This window comes from Gymnoscopelus braueri (assembly GCF_963280865.1).
Source record: "Gymnoscopelus braueri genome assembly, chromosome: 21".
Lineage (NCBI taxonomy): Eukaryota > Metazoa > Chordata > Actinopteri > Myctophiformes > Myctophidae > Gymnoscopelus > Gymnoscopelus braueri.
In genome coordinates, this window is record NC_137623.1 from 18816251 (window position 1) to 18838346 (window position 22096).

Sequence of the window (22096 nt, forward strand, 5' to 3'; positions counted from 1 at the left end):
GACTCACGAGCGATAGCTGCTAGGCTAGACAACGCTGCAGCTCGGTTAGCCCACATGCTAACCTTGACTCCACGTGTTGCGGCCTACTAGCCACCAAGGCTAGCCCGACGGGAAACTCGTGATTGGAACCCTCCGCAGAGTTTACCCAAGTGTCACGTGAAGGCCCAGAGCCAACATCACTCCCCACCCAGGCCTTAGCAAAGCCCCAGAGGCTGAGCTAACGGGCATGGCGTCAAGGACTAGGCGTAGGACTCGGTCCAACGCCGCATCCTCCCCGCGAAAACATTGCAAAAGACCTCACCGCTGGGGCCATCACCGCCATCGGCCGCTCTATGGCGTTTCTCGTCACCACGGAGAGGGCAAAGTGGCTGGATCTCTCCCGCCTCTCCGTCAACGTCTTGAATCAGCCTGTGAAGCAAGACGGCCTCTTAGGGGACGCCATCGCCATCTTGACGGCCAACTGGAAGTCCAAGCAAGAGCAGGGTAAGGCGCTGGAAGAGTCCTTCCCCAGGAAGACTTCACGGCCCAGCACCTCCAACCGTCGTTCCCCGACACCAGCGTACCGTAGTAACAGACCACGGCACTCGGTGTCGCCCACCCTCACGGCCAACAGATCCGGGGGCCACAATCAGGGAGCAGGGCAACATGTCCGCTCACCACGAGCCCCCAGGGGCGTGCCCCAGGAACAGGGCCGCAAAGCCACCCACAAGTGTGACCGCGGTAGGCGACAGCAGCAGTAGCTGCCCTAGGGTCGGGAGGTGGTGTGTGTTTTCCCACGTTCTGGGAGTCGGGTCGAGCGGGGTGCACACGGTCCTCCATCAGGCCATGCGGCCAGGACTTTGCACATTCAACCATTACATGTAATGATGCACCTGCCGTAACATCGAATTAATGTTCTACGTTATCACTGCCTGATTATTTTAGTGATGTTGCTAATTGTACGATGTGTGACCACCCAGAACACAGGGAAAATGAACCTGTTGCCCCCAGAGTCAGAGAGACCTCTCAGGGCAGCAGGACGAATACAAAGTATGAGAAAAGCACGAATGTATTTTGTCATGACAGGGATCTCTGACCCGAACACTGTGCGACCACCAGAGTTCACCATGGCGCCAGGCCTGGTAGGACACAGACAGGTATAACCTCCCCTCCCTCACACGCAGAGACCCCCAGTCTCCGTGCAACGGATGGGGGTACAGGCTGTGATAAGGGTATACAGACGCTAGGTGTACGTCGATTGTTATCTCCGATACTCTCTAGCAAGAAGAAGAAGGGGAGGAGATGGCCCATATTAGAGCCAAAGGCACTGAACGGGTGCCGGTGAGTGTTCAATTTCAGGATAACAACAGTGTTGCTCCTCCTACGAGGAAACAGGCACACGTCCAGGGGCCTGGGGGACGTGCTGTCCCTCGACCCTGTTTGGCCGTCGCACAGGAGACAGGTTGCGTGTCGCCTCCGCCACCAGAGGCACTACCCCCCCCACCCCCCTGGGGGGGGCCCGGTGGCCTGGCTAGCCTTCGGCGGAGCAGCCGCCGTGGTCGCCGACCTGCAGGGGCAGGGAGCCACCTACGACGGCCGATACCATGTTCGGTCCCACGCACCACACGTGTATGCACACGGACCGATTATCTGGAGCACACCACCATCGCTGTCTCTAGTAGCACCATGCGTGGTTGGATCCCGGACGGGGATGATGGACGTACTGTCCAGGGTGGGGCACCATCGGAGATGGTCCCTGTGCCCAGGCGTGACATGGCTGCCCGGGGCTCGTTTTGGACGACCTTGGACAGGACTGTTTGCCTCAGGAGTCGACGTGAGATGTCGCTCCTACGTTCTGGTGTGGGAAGCAGCTCAACCATGACGCCAGCGGTCCAACATTTTGCAGCTTGCCTTTCTCCCACTGTTCCTCCCCACTCCCGTGCGCGAATGGACACGGGGGGTGTTGGGGGGCTTGGTACCAATAGCCCTGGGGCCACGGCTACCGGCAGTGGTCGGGACCCCCCGCCCGCGCCCAGGGGACGTGGCCTGGATCGCGACGGGATTAATTTGAGCACCAAAGGGCTGCCTCAGAACGTCATGGCGACTATACAGAGTGCCAGAGCCCTGTCCATCCTCTCCTTTCTATAGGACCTGATGGACAAAGGAACGGCATTTGCCACCCTAAAGGTTTACTTTGCGGCCATTTCGGCGTTTCATGTTGGCATAGGTGATGACACCGTGGGCCAACAACGCCTGGTGAGACGGTTTATTAATCTTTTGCCAGTATCCAAGTCCCTGGTACCATCCTGGGACCTCGGTCTGGTGCTGGACGCCTTATCTCAGGCGCCTTTCGAACCACTGTCCCAGATTGACATGAAGCATCTGGCGCTTAAAATTGTGTTACTACTCGCTTTAGTTTCGGCTAAAAGAGTCAGTGATCTTCACGTCCTGTCCACTCAGGGTGAATGTATGCGGTTTGGTGTGGCCATGGACGAGTTAACTCGTCGAATTCTGCTATGGCTCAGCCTGCCAACGACGATTTTTATTTTTTAAATTTTTTTGTTTTCTCTTTTTCACACAGAACCTAGTCTCGCGTAGCCAGACAACTATTCCACAATCTCCGAATGCTATATAGAGTCTGGAACTACAACTCCCGAAATTCGATTGAGGAAACTGGCACTTCCGTTCACGAAAATATATTTTAAAATATCTTTACATTTTCTTTTTTAATTACCATTTCTGCTAAGCAGCAAGCTAAATATACTTAAATGATTTTGATTTATAGTCGGATAAATTTGCACGACTGTAAAGACGAAACGGAAGTGGAGAGGAAGCTTCACATCCGGTTTATATTCTAATCATGATCAGAGCTTCCGAGTCCCAGACTGTATGACCGGAAACATTTGAAAATTGTGGGAGGCAACAGTCTGGCCACGCGAGACTACACAGAACCAGGAGATAACGAGATCCGAAGATGTACTGCTCCATTGACTTCCTGGTTAAAGTATTTGGGAAATATTCTGTTTCTCGGCTCCTGTGTTTTATGTATTTTTGGTGAAACATGCTATTTTCAACTGGCCGCAACTATGGAACGGATTACCGCGATAGGATTATTACATTTTTTTCGATTCTATGAGACCCCTGTGCGTGTAATGAGGGGAAGGATCACCGTAAGGATGGCGATCACGGAAGATATTCTATGATTTTTCAAAGGTTAGTAAAATCACTCGTATTTGCTGGCAGTGGCTTGACGTTTTTCATAAAAACTCTGGCAATTAAAGAGTTAAGACCAGACCCGGTTTTGTTCCCAAGAACCCGCACGCACCTCGTGCTCCTGTGACCTTGGTAGTGTTCATTCCACCGTTCCCGTCACCGGAAGAGGAAAGACTACACTGTCTCTGCCCGGTAATGGTGCTGAGGGTGTATGTTGACAGGTCAGAGACTTCGAGGAAGTCGGACCAGCTGTTTGTGGCTTGGACACCGCACATGCGTGGAAAACCAGTCTCAAAACAGGCTCTTTCCGGCTGGGTTCGTAGGCCATTCAGTTGGCCTAATCCAGCAGTGGTATGGTGCCCCCAGTAGGTTTGAGGGCGCATTCCACGAGGGGTATGGCGGGTCTTGGGCCCTGTCTAGAGGTGTCTCTATTCAGGACATCTGTGATGCCGCCAGCTGGGCTTCGCCCTTAACCTTTACTAGGTTCTACAGCTTGGTCACTGCGCCTCTGGTGGCGCATGCAGTCCTAAGTGTCACTTCCAGGCATTGATATGCCTTGGGCTGGTATAACTCAGTGGAACTTCGGGATTACAATAAGGGAGTTTATCAAATCTCTGCCATAGCGAGACCTTGAATGGAGTATTGAACATAGAACTATAGGTTACTAGCGTAACCCTGGTTCTATGAAATACGAAGCGAGAGGTCTCGCAAAAACCCCCTTCATGTTAAAGGCAGACGTGAAGAGGAAGTCTATTTCCTAAGGACTGAATGAAGATCCGCCCCCTGACTATATAGGCGGAGGGCGGGACCTCCAGTCAGGGGAGCGAATCAGAATCCAGTCAAAAGGTATCTTGTCTGGAAGTATATCAAGTAAATGCTTCTGTGCTCGAGGGCGCTCTCCCATAGCGAGACCTCTCGCTTTGTATTTCATAGAACCGGGGTTACGCTTTATAACCTATAGTTATGGCTTTTTAAAGCCCAGCCTATTCGAACGGCAACTACAGTCTGTCCCTATTGGCCGTCTAAGAGCATCTACCGAGTTTGGTCCGTTTAGCACGCTGGGAACTGGAGTTATGGCTGTTAAAACCCCAGCCAATGGGAACACGGGGGGGGGGGTGCAATGGTCCGCCTGTGGTCCATGGTGTGGCTATTCTGATGGCAGACCCCTGCTAAGTGTTGGTGCCCAGTTTGGTGCGATGTTATGTTTGTGACGTCCACCGTCCACCGGCCGAGTCTCTAGGCAATTTTAATATAGGATTGTTTAATGTTTAATAGTGTGAAATTATTACCAATTATCATTTCTATCATCAATAGAACATGCTAGCCTGACTTTGTCTCTCCCTCACCCCTAGTGTTGTCCATGGAGGAGTTTGTTGGCTGAAACGAGGTTTAAGGAGGTGCCCACCAAGTAAGTGTATATTCTGTTTTATTCATGAAATCAAACAGAACACATCCAGCTATGTGGATGTACAGCTCGTATACATAGCAGCATAACAACATTAAGAAGACTAATTATATTAACCCTTGCATTGTGTTAGAAACCTGCATCCACTTGTGGTGTTAGCGGGTCAAATTTGACCCGTGATTTAACTAAATCATTATTTTAATATATTTTTTTCTCCCTCACAGCTGCTTTGTTATGCATTCATATCCATGGAAACACTTTAAAAAAATATTATGTTGGGTTAGGGTTAGGATTTCATCTTTCAATATATCTCTTTTTCAATTATAAAAATGTAAAAATTCACTCATTACATTTCCTATAATGAAGACAATGGATAATGATGTTATCTAGCTATAATAGACTAACATTAAAACAAAATGTTTTCATTTTTTAACTTTAAAAAATGATAATATTATTAAAAATAGTGACAAAATAGTGTGTTAGGGTAATTTTTGACCCGTATACCATAGAAGGTCAAAAGTAATTTATTTTTCATAAACTCAAACTTTATTTTACTCCTAATAGTAAATGCTAATTGAGGACAGGTCTCTCTCACTCTCAAACATGTAAACATTGAATATTGACAATTTGGGGGGAATTGAGCCACACTTCTCTGCCGGGTCATTTCAGACCCTAACACCACAAGTGTCACTTTTTTTATAGAGACCATCAGAATTAATTAGAACTAGACGAAAAATTGCAAAGTGTGGTTGCGCCGACGCCGCTCGCGGGTCGCGGCCGCGACTACCGGGACTCAAGGAATACCGTCGGAGGCCGCGTGACGTGCGATTCGAATTCGGTGCCGATCGGATCCCGCGTTCGTGACACGTGCCGTTTGATTTGAGGAAATAGGCCCCTCACGCTAAAGAAACAGGCCCCTCCCACAAATGTAGCGGGCCAATGACATCGTCATGTCACTCCTGAGATCACTTGCTTTTATTTTTGGGAGAACTGAGCCCCCCAAAAATCATGATTTTTGCATCAAACGGTTACATTTTGCGCATTTGTGGCGCCTCCCATGTCGCAACTCCCTATATAGAGAGTTGCGTTTTTATTCTACGAGTCGTAGAATAAAAACGACTACGACCTACGGTTCAAGAGTTATAGGCCAAAACGTAAAGTGGGCTGTTATAGCGCCACCATGAGGCCGACTGGTGTAATTATTTTCAAAATAATTTCGCACTAAATTATGAACGTCCCCTCCAAGTCTTGCCCTTACGGTTTTTGAGAAATAAATACTTGAATTTGAGTTTTTTCATTTTCCCATTAAAGTGGATGGGGAAATTAAATGCACTAATAAATCAATATCAATGAAACTATGTAACCAATGTCTTAGCAAAGTACAAGCCATCGATTCCGGTGAAGCCGGTCAATTTGACATATGGCATATGGGAAAAATAAACTGTGGGAGAAATAGCGCGCCAAAATAAAGTGTATCTAGAAATAAATAAAGAAAGAATAAAGTTCATCTATAACTATAGTCTGGTTGCACACTAATTATGATAAATAATTTTGTTGCGTTAAAATGGCTATTTCTGAGGATATCATGAAGCCTTGTTCCAATAAAGAAATGTAAAGGGTACTTTTTACCTATTTAAACTTGAAAACGGGTTAAAAAAATGACCCTAACACAATAAAAGGGTTGAGAAAACGATTTCCTGGGGTTTATTTTTAAAACACCGGTTTAGTCTTGGGTAGGCTTTATTCTGCAGGGTCGAAGCAGACACAGGGTACACTGGGGATTTCCAAACTTCAGCGCTACTTTGTGACAACTTACCATAGACAGCACTGAAGAAGGCCACACAACCCTATATCACCCCAAGAAATGTACTCCTTTGCACCATACATTTTTCATTGATTCAGTGAAAATGTGAGTTTAATTAGTGTGGTCAACCAGACTATAGTACTCTACCGACTTTATTCCACTTTCTAGATAAACTTTTTTTTATCATTCGCTACTCCTCCCACAGTTTATTTTTCCCAATTTCGTGGCATATGTCATAATGACCGGCTTCACCGGGAATAGTGTGCTTGTACTTTGCTAAGAGATTGGTTACATAGTTTAATTGATATTGATTTATTAGTGCATTACATTTCCCCATCCACTTTAATGGAAAAATGAAAAAACTCAAATTCAAGTATTTTTTTCTCAGAAACCATAAAGGTTAGAGTCAAAGAACTTGGAGGGGAGGTTCATAGTTTATTGCCAAATTATTAATAAAAGAATTACACCAGTAGGCCACATGGTGGCACTATAACAGCCCACTTTACGTTTTGGCCTATAACTCTTGAACCGTAGGTCGTAAAATCAAAATTCGATTCCAAAATTTGATTCCTTGGGTCACGACGCATCTCCCCATATAGGCCACGCCCATTTGCGTCTGGATAGATTTTTTGATATTGATTTATTAGTGCATTAAATTTCCCCATCCACTTTAATGGGAATTGCAAAAACTCCCATTCAAGTATTTGTTTCTCGGAAACCGTAAGGGCTACAGTTACAAGACTTGGAGGGGAGGATAATAGTTTATTGCAGAATTATTTAAAAAAGAATCACACCAGTTGGCCACATGGTGGCACTATAACAGCCCACTTTACCTTTTGGCCTATAACTCTTGAACTGTAGGTCGTAGAATAAAAAAAACTTTTCCCCTGGATTCCTTGGGTCACGACACAACTCCCCATATAGGCCACGCCCATTTCCGTCTGGATAGATTTTCCGCCATTTAGAATTTTCTTCAAAACACACTTTTAGCTCCTCCTCCTACAGATTTTGTGCAAATCTCACAAAAATCGGTACACATGATCTATGGACCCATGCGATAAACACATTCAAGCGGAATTTTGATAGTCTATACCGTTCGGCCGTAATTGGATTCCAAAGTTAACGGGAGGGACCCGTTTTACAAAAAACGCCTAAAAACGCGAACGAAACGTCCAGTCAATCCAAAATTTGAATCACATGTCGAGGATGGTTTACTCAACAAATACCCAAAAGCATTTCCACTTTGACCCATAGGGGGCGCCACAAATGCGCAAAATGTAACCGTTTGACACAAAAACATGATTTTTGGGGGATTCAGTTCTCTCAAAAAGAAAAGCAAGTGATCTCATGAGTGACATGACGATGTCATCGGCCTGCTACATTTGTGGGAGGGGCCTGTTTCTTTAGTGGGAGGGGCCGCGACCGGCGTCGGCGCAACCACACTTTGCAATTTCCCAGAATTGCGACGCGTCTAGTTCACATTGTTACAGTAGATAGTTTTAATAAGGTGAAAAAAGGCACACACTGACACACCAGCACCGACTCCAGTCAATATGCCCTTGGTGCAGATTGACTGCATTGACAGCATGCATTAATTCAATGGTAGCTGTGCTATATTAAGTGACATGACACGACAAGACAAGACACCTGGTGACAATTAACTCTATGACTTGGTGAAAAAAAAAGTTGAGAAAATGTAAGAAGCTAAGGGGCGACACCAAGTGATGGTCAGTTCAAAGAAACAGCTGTTGGTGTGGGTGCTATAGGGCTGGGTACTGACATGTGATATTTTTATGGCATCGGCCAAACTGCTTGGATCACATTGATTACCAAAGTATGTCTTGCCATTCATTACCAACATTAATACCTAAATCTCATCAGTGTCAGTGAGCCAATAAGTATGCAGCATGCTTGTACCAACATCTAAGTTACATGTCATGGAGGCATGCAGGAGGAACACTGTTAGACCCAGAGACAGGGCTAGTGCGTGTGCGTATGCGTGTGCGCGTGTGTGATTTCACTCAACTCCAATTAATTATTAGTAATTAATACATATGTACGATTTTAGTACATACCTGCATTCCATATTCCATCTGCATGTTCTCAAATGTTAAATGTTTATGCTGTGACAGTGAAACTGCCATGGATCCATATTTATAACATAATGCAATGGGCCCTATTTTATATGATCCGGCTTATGCCTTATAAGTTACTAGTCCATACCCGTGGGGGTATATTTTGAAAAACATTTTAGAATAGTGAAAATATCCGCAACGCGTTGTGAGCTTGTAGATCGGCTATTTTCACCATTTAATTACTTTTTCAAAATATTATTATTAAAAAAGTCATTAAGGAAGGAATAAGACTTATAGGGAATATGTTTGATAATGTGAGTGATACAGAGTAGGCTACAGCTGTAAAACATTATAATATATAAAGTAGTCTGTGGGTTTATCAAATTAATTCATTTTAACATAATTCAGCACTGTTTCAAGATTCAATTCAATAGTCCAATGTGTGGCCCTTTACTCACTTTATCGAGACAGACAGACAGACAGACAGACAGACAGACAGACAGACAGACAGACAGACAGACAGACAGACAGAGACACACACACACACCAAGAGATAACATTAACTTCAATCAAACAGCAAGTGAGATATACTATCCTACTTCAAGCACGCACGCACACACACGCACACACACACACACACACACACACACACACACACACACACACACACACACACACACACACACACACACACACACACACACACACACACACACACACACACACACACACAGCCTACTGTACATTGTTTAAGTCACAGGAGCATGGTTTCATATCGTAAATACGAACGTTGGCCCAAATCTGCATTTATAATCCATGTGTGAGTTATTGTTTATATTTCCTCCGAGTTTACATGATGGCAGCATTAACACAACACACTTCCTCTAAAAACGAGGAAAAACTATTTCAAAACAAGAGCATCTTGTAATATATGTACATGATTAGTCAGCACTCGTTTTGTAGTATAGTGACAGGAAATAGACATTTGTTACAGTATGTTACACACACCGGTGTGTGTGACTCTGGCCAGAGCTATAACTGAATAGCAAATGAAAAATTGGACCCAAACTAGTGAAAATAGCAGATCTACAAGCTCACAACGCGTCACGATGGGACGTGTTGTGTAGACCCAGAGACAGGGTTTGTGTGTGTGTGTGTGTGTGTGTGTGTGTGTGTGTGTGTGTGTGTGTGTGTGTGTGTGTGTGTGTGCGTTTGTGCGTGCGTGCGTGCGTGCGTGCGTGCGTGTCACTACTTAAGAATTGACTTCTTATTTATGGATGAATTTGTTTTTAATTTGTGAAAAAAAAAAGATTTAAGGGACACTTTTGATATTGAATATTTTGAAATAATAATAATTAACACACACACACACACGCACAGTCGCACACACATGCACGCACGCACGTGCCGGGTTTGTGTCACAAACCCATGTGAACCACAGACAGACAGACAGACAGACAGACACACACACCAAGAACATTAACTTCAATCAAACAGCAAGTGAGATACTATCCTACTTCAAACACACACACACACGCACACGCTCGCACGCACGCACGCACGCACGCACGCACGCACGCAAAACTGTATTACAAAAATGAAAATAGCAGAAAGGGGGCACGGTGGCACAGTCGGTAGCCCTGTCGCCTCACAGCTAGAAGGTCCTGGGGTTCGATTCCCGCCGGGGACGCTGTGGGTGCTGGGGGCGTGTCTTCTCCTCCGCGTCATCAGCGCCCATACCCTAGGTGGGGTTGGCAAAAGGGCCTACTCTGTGTGGAGTTTGCATGTTCCCGCCGGGGACGCTGTGGGTGCTGGGGGCGTGTCTTCTCCTCCGCGTCATCAGCGCCCATACCCTAGGTGGGGTTGGCAAAAGGGCCTACTCTGTGTGGAGTTTGCATGTTCTCCCCGTGTCTCCTGGGGTAGTTAATACCCTCACAAAAACATGTAGTAATCCTGGTCACTATACTGCCTCCCACTGGTCAGCCGGGGCGCCTGATGGAGGGGAAGGGAACTGGTTGGAATTACGTGTTCCTTCCACGCGCTACGTCCAACCAGGGAAACTCCCCCCTGTCAGGTGACAAGAAGGTCAGTTGGCTCTCATGCATTGAAGGAGGCATGAGCTCGGCCCTGGCCTCCCTAGGCTGGTGGGGGGAGTGTAGTGCCCAGGATCACTTAGCAAATTGGCACCGGGTTACAAAATCGAGGGTTAAAAATTATTTAAAAAAAAAGAAAATAGCAGATCTACAAGCTCACAGCGTGTCGCAGTGCGAGACACTGTGAGCTTGTAGATCGGCTATTTTTGAATATCTTAAGTATAAAATACGTCATAAGTGGTTAATGCGTGTGAATTATATTCTTTTCATATATCATTAATAATAATATTTACACATTATTCTTAAGTATTTTGTTTGTAAACTGGTGTTGCATTGTATGTTGTTTCTCTTCAGATGTGTGTGAACTCACACTGGATCCAAACACAGCACACAGAGAGCTCTCTCTGTCTAAGAACAACAGAGAGGTGGCACGTGTGTGGAAGGATCAGAAGTATCCTGATCACCCAGACAGATTTAAAGACTGGCCACAGGTGCTGTGTAGAGAGAGTCTAATTCGATGCTGTTACTGGGAGGTAGAGTGGAGTAGATGTGTTGAGATAGCAGTGACATACAGAGGAATCAACAGACATGGTGAAAACAGTCGGTTTGGATCGAATGACAAGTCCTGGAGTCTGGTATGTGTTGGTGATAACAGGTACACTGTGTTTCACAATAAGAAGAAAACTGTCCTCCCAGTCCGTCCCTCCTCTACTTCCGGTAGAGTAGCAGTGTATGTTGACTGGCCTGCTGCCACTGTGTCCTTCTACACAGTATCCTCTGACACACTGACACACCTGCACACCTTCCAATCCACATTCACTAAACCTCTCTATGCTGGGTTCAGGGTGTGGTCTCTGGACTCCTCAGTTCGTGTGTGTCAGAGAGAGGAGGTACAGTAGCATCCTGTGTCCTGGAGGAACACTCACACTAGAGTTCTCAACGGGCCTGAAAATTAAGGCTCGGCCCTAACTGGGCCCGACTGAGCCGGCCCGAGGCTCGGCCCGAACCCGACTATTACCGTCATGTTAGGCCCGAAAGCCCGAAAAAAAAAGGGAAAAAAATATGTGAATTCTTTTTTGTATTTTTTTTTTCCTGTTCTGAATGTGTATTTATCTATTATGAAGATGCCGCTGACGGCGCTGACTGACGTTAACTTACACTGTGCTTACACTGTGCTGATTTAAATGAAGTTAAATCCTTGTCTTGCTCACACGACGACACACCTCTGTGCAGTGTGCAATGCAATGCATCATCTGCATTTATCTGCCTCTCTCGACCGAGTCTCCGTCTCCCCTCCGCCCCTGACTGTCTGAGACCGACTCGAGAAATAATACGTCTACTTTGAATCTGATGGATAGGGTTTGGTCATCATAGAGTTAAAAGTTTGGTGCAGTCCAATTGGAAACATTTGGACCCTAGTACACCCTACCTGGTCGTAGTGTTGTAATGTTGCAGTCCAGTGGTCCTGTCATTAAGAATGACTGACGCTGCTACAGCTAAATCCTTTGATCTCTGACGGTCGCAACATATTCTCCGCCTCCTCCTCTTAAACACCTTCGGTTTGAGTCAAACTGACCCCCAACTTGGAAGCAACAGGAGGTTGTTTGTTTATAATGATTCACAATTAATCTTTGGGTTTATGAGGACTCCCGTGGTCGCTAATAGTTTACTTTGAACTGGAGTCGCAGAATCACTTTCTGGTTCTTTTTCCTCGGTAGGTTTCACTGTTTTAAAATACTTGCTTAAATATGCACACTTTGCAGCTGTTGCACAGATATCTCTTGTATCCTTTCATTATGTTTTTGAGCTCCTAATTATTTTGTTTCCCCAAATTCGACTTGTAAACAAGCCGTGAATTAAATCACATGGCACATGGTGGCTGGAATGGAAAAACGCTCGTCCCAAGACACACTCGCCCCGGGTCTAATCCGGCGGCCTCTGTCCTTGAAATGAATGGGGCGAGTGTGTAACACGTTTTTTTTTTTACTCTCTCTCACTCTGCTGCCTGCGTGAGCAGCACAGTGCAAGTTAACGCCAGTCAGTCAGCGCCGTCAGCGCCATGTTCATAACAGATAAATACACATTCAGACAGACAGAACAGAATTAAAAAATATATTATAAAAACAAAACAAAAAAAATATTTAAAAAATATAATCATGGAGCCCGAGGCTCGGCTCGGCCCGACCAATTAGCATACTTTTGAGGCCTGGCTCTAACTCTAACTCACACTCACACAGTTTAAATGGGTTAGAATTAATTTGGTTCCATTCTGTACACTCTGAATTACAAAGGGTTAGGTAGGATCCATTTGGTGTTATTTGTACCCTCTAATAGTTACAAATGTCAGGATCCATTGATATCTGTTCAAATATTGTTTCGATGTAATCACTCACTATACTCATATTTGTATTACTATGTCAAGTTGATTTGGACAAGAATGTCATGACTGCTAATGATGTACATTGTTATGACAATAAACTTCAACTTGTATCATTCTCTTTGAAAAGCACATCTGTTCATTATTTATATTTTTAATACATAACAAAGAATTGTGATTAATCACCTCATGATTGTGTAAGATTCATACTGATTGACAATACCTCAAGGTTCACCATTATTTTATTTGTCCCAAACTTTTTCATGTCAAGGACCCCCAAATTAAAATATATATTGGTCGAGGACCCCCATCTGAAAATGGTTTGTGCCCACAAATTGTTTTGTTAGAATGTTTAAAAATATGAAATATAAAGTAGGCCTACTGAACTATAAACAAATATGTATTCACACACACGCACGCACGCACGCACACACACAAATATGCACGCATGCACTCAATCAAGCGCACAACACATTGTGCCGTCATACGAAAATTCTTGAGGGAGAAACAGCTGTAAAGTAAAATCCTCAAAGTCACAAATGGGTAAGGGTCTATTTGGTTCAATTTGTACCCTCTCAGTGTTAGGGGTTAGGGTCCATTTGGTTTTATTTGTACACTCTCTGAGTAAAAGAATTGTTAGGATTCATTTTATTTTATTTGTGCCTGACAATTACAAATGGGTTAAGGTCCATTTGGTTCCATTTGCACCTTCTCACGGTTATAAATGGGTTAGGATCCATTTTCTAGCACTTGTGTTTTCATTGTTTTTTCTTATTAAGTGTGCCTGCCATGTAATGGCAAAACACTTAATGTATTCCGCCATACTTATTAATTCATTAAGTGTGCCTGCCATGTAATGGCAAAACACGTGTTGTATTCCGCCATACTTAATAATATTTATTTATCCTTGCAAATTTCGGTCGTCCGTAACTGCCGCACGGTTTACACTACCCCGGCAATATATACATCAAAACGTGCGGCTTGGCCGGGAATAGTGTGCTCGGAAGTTTTGCCGTTACGCATTACCATTGCGACGTTATTCACAAAAAAACAACCCTTTTGGCCCCTTTTTTTTTCACCCACACACTCTCTGAGGGGTCGTGGAGCTCAATGGTGCAACCCGGAAGTGGATCTGTTCACTTCTGGTTTTAAAAAGTGCCCAAAATGCTCCGAAACTTCGCGCAGCCTCCCTAAGTGGGGGTCTGCGAACAAATGCATCAGACCCAAAAGTGGATTTATTCACTTTTGGTTTTGAAAAGTGCTCAAAATGCTCCGAAACTTTGCCTACCTAAGTGGGGGTCTGCGAACAAATATATAATGTTCCCTTTTTGCCTCAGACCACCCGAAGTGGGTAAAACAAGCACTTGAAACCATTTGAGTAATTGTTTCTATATAATTTTTTTTAATTAGATTTAAATAAATGAGATCATCAATTATTCCTTAAATTTTTCGGCTTTTTTAGTTCACTTTTTTAGGTTTCGGTTTATTTTGTATTCATTTAAAAAAAAATGCTGCTTTTTATTTTTACCCTACCGAAAAGACCACCCAAAAACCTGTTAGGAGCACGTTTCAGGCCATTTGAAGTCGATTGGTGGTACTTTGTAGAGACACTATTTTGAGTCTCCAGCCAGCTGCAGGTAGCCTGGTAAACCCTCCCTCCGGAAATCTCATTTCCATTTGATTTCAGGAGTGAGTCTGGCCTGATCCGCCTTTCTGCAATATTGGCTGTGCTGGAGTTGGGCGGGAGTAATACCGTTGACTGACAACCCCTTCAGCCAATGATAATTTTTCCCCTTCAGCCAATCAGCAGTTCACCAGTCTTAATGTGACGCAACGAGACTTTTGAGACAGCCATACCCAAAATGGGTTGCCTTTTTCGGATACAATGGTGTCACTGCCCGCCCCTACCGGTTCTCTAAATTTTTATTTTGAAATAGGCTTTGTCATGATTAATTGACCACATATATGAAGTTAAACAACTAAATTCTATCCAAACGATATCTTATAAGTAAATTCCGTGCCTCAAAATAGAAGTTAGAGAGCTTTTTGAAGTAAAAAAATAGCGGAGAATTGGCCGCACAAGAAAAAGATGGCTGCCGTTCGTGTTTTGGGCTCACTCGAACTCGCCACCTGATTGGCCAACGTAAGCTGTCAATCACAGAACAATGAGCGACGACGCTGATAGGCTCGGCCGTTTGGCATACACAGCCAATATTGCAGAAAGGCGGATCAGGCCAGACTCACTCCAGGAATCAAATAGAAATGAGATTTCCGGAGGGAGGGTTTACCAGGCTAAGCTGCAGGCACACTTACATTTTCTAAGGAAATTTGTTTCTATTTAAAATTGGTTCCTCCCTTTTCTTTAAAGTTACTTTGGGTGGTTCAACAATATTTTAATTGTCCCATAGTGCAGTGGCTCTTAAACATTTTCATGTCAAGGACCCCCAAATTAATATGTATGTGGCCACGGACCCCCATCTGAAGACATGTTTTGCTAGGGACCTCCATAAAAGGAATATAACAAAAAAAGAATAATAACTTTTTTCATGTCAAGGACCCCAAATTAATACATGTTTGGCTGCAGACCCCCTCTTGAACATATTGTTGTGCCAGGGGCCGCCCTACAAGATTTGTTTTGTTAAAATGTTTAAACATTTGGAATACAAAATATTGGAACATTTAACAACAGAGAGGTGGCACGTGTGTGGAAGGATCAGAAGTATCCTGATCACCCAGACAGATTTAAAGACTGGTCACAGTCTTTGTGGAGTAGATGTGTTGAGATAGCAGTGACATACAGAGGAATCAACAGACATGGTGAAAACAGTCGGTTTGGATCGAATGACAAGTCCTGGAGTCTGGTATGTGTTGGTGATAACAGGTACACTGTGTTTCACAATAAGAAGAAAACTGTCCTCCCAGTCCGTCCCTCCTCTACTTCCGGTAGAGTAGCAGTGTATGTTGACTGGCCTGCTGCCACTGTGTCCTTCTACACAGTATCCTCTGACACACTGACACACCTGCACACCTTCCAATCCACATTCACTAAACCTCTCTATGCTGGGTTCAGGGTGTGGTCTCTGGACTCCTCAGTTCGTGTGTGTCAGAGAGAGGAGGTACAGTAGCATCCTGTGTCCTGGAGGAACACTCACACTAGAGTTCTCAACGGGCCTGAAAATTAAGGCTTGTAACAAAATAACATTCCAATTTTGTACAAAACTAAACTAAATTTGATACATAAACTATATTTTTGTGTTGAAAATAGCAGATCTACAAGCTCACAACGTGCCATGATGTGACGCGTTGTGTGTTTGTAGATCATCTATTTTCAAATAGCTGATATATAATAAGGTTAACGTTGTTATAGTGATTTTGATGCTATTATGAATCAAGTTTGCTGGGGTAAAAAAAAGATACACAATTTAAAATGAAAACACAATAGTGTGTGTAGTTTAGCACCATAGTAGCACCACAATGAACCATCAAATAACACAGAGTTAAGTATAGACCCAATCACCATGACATCACCACAACCAAACATGTATTTCTGGCTACATAACACCGGCAGCGTGGCATTGGAGCAGTATTATTCATGAACCTGATTTCTGGAAGAACAGGAACATGATATTGTCTGATATTGTTATTGACTATTTACAGAGGTCTACAATGTTTTCCAGGCTAAGGACCCCTTAGCTGAGAGAGAGAGATGAAGCAGGGACCCCCCCACTACATGTTGTATAATTGTGTTGCAGATTAAACGTTTCATAGATTTCATCGACAGCGTTAGACAACACTATCATCAGTATTGTGTAAATTATTTTTTGTTTGTTTGTTTGTTTACACAATATTGTATCTATTAATATGTTGGATTCATGTTTCATGTATTTAACCACTTAAACTCTCAATACTTAGTAAACTTGACCTTTGGCTAATCTACAAGCACTCCTCATGTCAATAGCGGAGCGGTTAAGTGCTTATTGTCGTCAGAATCTTTCAGTTGATGATACAAGCGTGAATATTGGCATGAGCAGTCTCCATGGGTCACTTGACAAGAAAATTGTCAGAGCCATTTGAAATTTCAAGATGGCGGCCTTTTTTTCAAGATGGCCACCACCTTAGTGAGCAGTTAGGCTTAAGAAATCATTTAGTTGGTGATACAAGCATTGGGTTGCTCAAAAGGCTCTGTCAAGAGAAGTTGTTTGACTGTGTTTTGTCTGACTCCTCGCCCACGAGCTGTCCAGTTTGGTAATACCTGTCAGGAGTTGCCTCCCACCGGCTGTTGTGAGTATTATACAATGTATGCGTGCTGCTCTTTCCTTTACCTAACTTTTCTCTACCTAACTCCTCGTATGCAGTTTCACATCACTGACATAATGAAAAAGTAATTGGCTTTCTTTATGTTAGGGGTGCAACCTGTCCAGGATGGAAGTGCTGAGGTGCAGTGCTTCTCAACCTTATTTCCTGTCCCCTTGTCACTCTAACGTTTCGTGGTTACAGCTTGTCTAGAAATGTTTGCAATGTTTGCAGAGGTAAAAGTTGTCTGCAGGATTCGTGGATGTCTTATCTGGTCATCTACAAGCCTTCCTGTAAATCGGGGAGGCTATAGCACCCCGTGCGGGAAGCCATTTGCACCCGTGGTGAAAACCTGACGACGTTGCTCAATTTGGGTCTCTGGAAAGCCACAGCACATCCTCCCATCAGCACATCTGTCTGACAATCCAGGATGTGGCAAAGGGGCCCTGCCGATGTCTTCGCTTATCTCATCTGATGAACTTTTGCACTTCACTCACTTACACATAATAGGCATAATTTATTATCTGTGTAATAGCTACTCCCATACGAGACCGCCTCGGTGGGCTGTCCAACACTAATTCTGTCAATGTATATACAGTATGTGACTGCTTGTCTTTCAATATTAATTTATCAACGCGGTGCAGACCAAGTAATTGTCGTATTGCGAGATCACCGCAACTTTCGGCATTTATCAATATATCCTGACGTTGGCTTCATCCTACCGTACGCTGAGATCTCATGTCGAGACCAGTTGTTGACGTTGGCTGCGCCCGTTTGTTCCATTATAGACCTGCGGAGCAGCATTGTCTAACTGTCTGACAGGCATCTGGACACATATATCCACTCCAAAATGTATATCTACACTATAAAATAATCCCTGTGAAAAAATTACATTTTCTAAAGTAATTTAAACGAACTGCTTTAACAGTCATTCAGATAAGTCAGATAAATTCAGTCCGCAAGGACTTTTTTGGCCGGACCTTTTAGACAAAAGCATCATAAATGTAACTGTGTTGTTTTACATTCTTTTGCCTAATAAAAATGTCAATCAATCAATCAATCAATAAGATTGCAGATCTGGCTGCATTGAAAATAGCAGATCTACAAGATCGCAACGTCTTGTGAGCTTGTACATCTGCTATTTTCAGAATATACGAGCGCTTTTGCGTCGGGAGTCCCGCGGTCGGAACTCCCGACCATCTTTTTCATGGACAGTGTCTACAAACTTACAGTAGCTTGTCCTATGGTATGGAGTTATGTCCTAGAGAGTTATGTAGGCTACAACCTGGCTGGGTTAAGGATATAAACCCGGCGCTCCAATCTCTTATAACGTGGCGGCACGGGATCACTGCAGTCTGCAGACCGCCCGAGTCTCATGGGGAATATAGTCTACATGACTGCTTTAGTGTAACTCGAACGCGCACTGCTCGGTATAGGGTAAATAAATATACAAACATATTCCATTCATGGCGATGTGATTGGTATCATAATATGTCATTCATGTAGGCTACAAGCCTACGTGACTGACAAAGATTGTACCGTAACGGATTATGAAAGACACAGTTGGGTGTGTATGAGAGAGAGAGAGAGGCGTGTGCGTGCGTGTGTGTGTGTGACTTGACAGGCAGTGAGGCGAGGCGAGCCGGCGAAACTCTTTCTTTGGTCGTATTCTGGTTCTTCATGTCGTAAAATCGGGGTGTTTCGAGAATATTTAAGGGCGTGTTATTTAAATGACGCTCGGTTTCAGCCGTGACATTTATCAAGGCTGCGACCCAATGTACGCTAGGATTGCCTGTATAGGATTCGTTGATAAATGTGACTTCGACGTTGGTGTACGGCCGAATATATGGAAAAATATAAGCTGGTTTATACGCTCCGTTGATAAATGAGGGCCAATGTGTTCCCGGTCGATCACTCCTCTTCTATGCTGCTATAACTAAGACATCACCTTGTGTTTTCCTATGAACTTCTCTCATCCACATCATCTGACCAGACTTTGAATGACCTAGAAAATAAAATCATTACAACTTGGTGTCAGAAAGTGGGATCGGTATTTAAAGGTGAGTCCTCCATTAAATGTATTCATTTATATTTAATGCTGACTTCCTTCACCCGTTTACCCACAAATGTTATTGTTGTAAAGCTATATACCCTTATGCTTGGAGCGTAATAGGATCAGCACGACACCTGGGGTGTGCGTGCAATCTCCTGCGCTGTCAGGAGATGCAAGGTACTTAAAGCTATAAGATAGTGGGACTCATTAGTTATTGTGAGTCACCAGTGGACAGTGAGATTATACTGACGAGTATAGCATAGTAACTGTCGCAGTTGGTGAAGTGACCGCGGTATAGAAATAAAAAGTAGGCCTAAATGATGTACCTGTGCTAAGAATAAAGAGTTTATTCAGTAGTATTGCGGCGACAATACAGGATCCTTGGTATATAACTTTGATACATGGTTTTAATAATATAATTTTTAGCTTTTATATATATATATATTTTGGTGTATAGTCTGACGAGATGTCTAAATCAGCTGACGAGAACACAAGCACCACTTTTTTCATCGGTACTTATACGCACACAAAAATAACTGGTAAAAGAGAGTATGACATACAGTTGACATAAAATTCATTATTCTTAAAATAGATAAGGCTATCGACCAATTTTGCAAGGCTAAATCCTCTTCTGAAATTAAGGAGCAAATAGCCAAATTGCAGGAGGAAAGGTCTCTAATAGAAGCAGACATGCACAAGGTATTTTAGCTTAGTTTAGGTTATGTAGCACATTGTTATAAATAATAATAATAATAATAATAATAATAATAATAATAATAATAATAATAACTAGAAAAAGTGCTCATCGGAGCACAGGTCTCCGCCAGGTCAGGTAGGTTATTGTGGGGCAGCAAAAGTTCGGAATTAGCCAATCAGGATGGAATATGAAAAATCGGACGGAACCAGCTTGATCACTTGACTATATGTGTACCGATTTGCATGATGTTTGAATTTGTCGGAGTAATATAAAAAAGAAAAGTGTTGCAAAATTGGCCTCCTGGTGGGGCTATAATAGGGCAATGTTAAAAGGGTGGCATTTGTTCTTCAATGTAGTGCGAATGTGCGTGCAAAGTGTCACCGCAATCGGACGCTGCATTCATGATTTGTGGCATTTTGTTCAAAACGGGCCACTCCTGCAAACTTTAGATGTCAATGTTAGCCAATCAGGATGGAATATGAAAATTGTAAAAGATCCATCGTGATCGCTTGACTATAGAGATCATGTGTACCGATGTGCGTGAAATTTGGATAAATTCTGAAGGCTTAATATCAAAAAAATTGTTTTACATAAGTCGGCCTCCTGGTGGCGCTATGAAAGGCAAATGTGAAAAATGCAGGGCAGTTGTTTTTCCTTGGCCTCTAGGGAGTGTGCGTGCAAAGTTTCATGCAGATTGGTGCAGTTATAGTTAAAAACACAAATCGTCCATTTATAGCGCCACCATGAGGCTGATTTGAACATTTTCAAGCGGCATTTCTTCCTCGGCCTAGTGGGAATGTGCGTGTGAAATCTCACGGAAATCGCAAGCTGCGTTCATGATTTGAGGCATTTTGTTGAAAACTGAGCAATCCTGCAAACTTTGGAAGCCAACCTTAGCCAATCAGGATGAAATATGGAAAATTGGACAGATCCGTGTTGATCACATGACTATAGAGATACTGTGTACTGATTTGCGTGATGTTTGGATAAAATTTGTAGGAGTACTGTCAAGAAATGTGTTTTGCAAAAAGCGGCCTCCTGGTGGCGCTATAAAAGGCTAATTTGACAAATTTGGGGTAGAGGTTCTGCTCTGGCATCCAGGGAGTGTGTGTGCACAATTTCGCTGCGATCAAGCCAACGGTGCCAGAGATTAGCTGTACACAAAATGACAGAATGACGGACACACGGACACACGGACGGACAGGGGGCAAAACATACTCTCTCGCCATGCCTTTCGGCCTGGCGGAGACAATAATAATAATAATAATAATAATAATAGTAACAATACAGAAGAAGCCGGCAGGCTTATTTGGAATCCTTTCCTTCATGGAAGAGGTCATTAAATAACTAGAAAAAGTGCTCCTCGGAGCACAGGTCTCCGCCAGGTCAGGTATATTATTGTGGGGCAGCAATGTTCGGAATTAGCCAATCAGGATGGAATATGAAAAATCGGACGGAACCATCTTGATCACTTGACTATAGAGACAATGGGTACCGATTTGCATGATGTTTGAATTTGTAGGAGTAATATAAAAAAGAAAGGTGTTGCAAAATCAGCCTCCTGGTGGCGCTATAATAGCGCAATGTTAAAAGGGTGGCATTTGTTCTTCGATGTAGTGCCAATGTGTGTGCAAAGTGTCACCACAATCGGACGCTGCATTCATGATTTGTGGCATTTCGTTCAAAACGGGCCACTCCTGCAAACCTTAGATGTCAATGTTAGCCAATCAGGATGGAATATGAAAAATGTAAAAGATCCATCGTGATCACATGACTATAGAGATCATGTGTACCGATTTGCGTGAAATTAGGATAAATTCTGAAGGCTTAATATCAAAAAATGTGTTTTACATAAATCGGCCTCCTGGTGGCGCTATGAAAGGCAAATGTGAAAAATGCAGGGCAGTTGTTTTCCCTTGGCCTCTAGGGAGTGTCCGTGCAAAGTTTCATGCAGATCGGTGCAGATATAGTTAAAAACACAAATCGGCCTTTTATAGCGTCTAACTGTTACTCCCCCAGGCCCTGGGTCTTGAAGAGAGGATTAGAGGAAGAGGGCGCCAGGGCCACCGCCGTACGCACCTCAAGGCAGGCGTGGCCCTCCGCCCCC

At 43.8% G+C, this 22096-nt stretch overlaps 1 protein-coding gene across 4 annotated transcripts in view; it reads left to right on the forward strand.

Annotated features, from left to right (window-relative positions):
- The window catches only part of LOC308077634 (NLR family CARD domain-containing protein 3-like), a 47483-nt gene extending 33371 nt beyond the window's left edge, over positions 1 to 14112 (forward strand). For all 4 annotated transcript variants that reach the window (XM_080418439.1, XM_080418440.1, XM_080418442.1 and 1 more), the window contains 2 exons: positions 4545 to 4600; positions 10924 to 14112. In XM_080418439.1, coding sequence (XP_080274565.1) covers positions 4545 to 4600; positions 10924 to 11468 — 601 coding nt within the window. In that variant the 3' untranslated portion in view covers positions 11469 to 14112. The remainder of the gene's footprint in view (positions 1 to 4544; positions 4601 to 10923) is intronic.
- The last annotated feature ends 7984 nt before the right edge of the window (positions 14113 to 22096 follow it).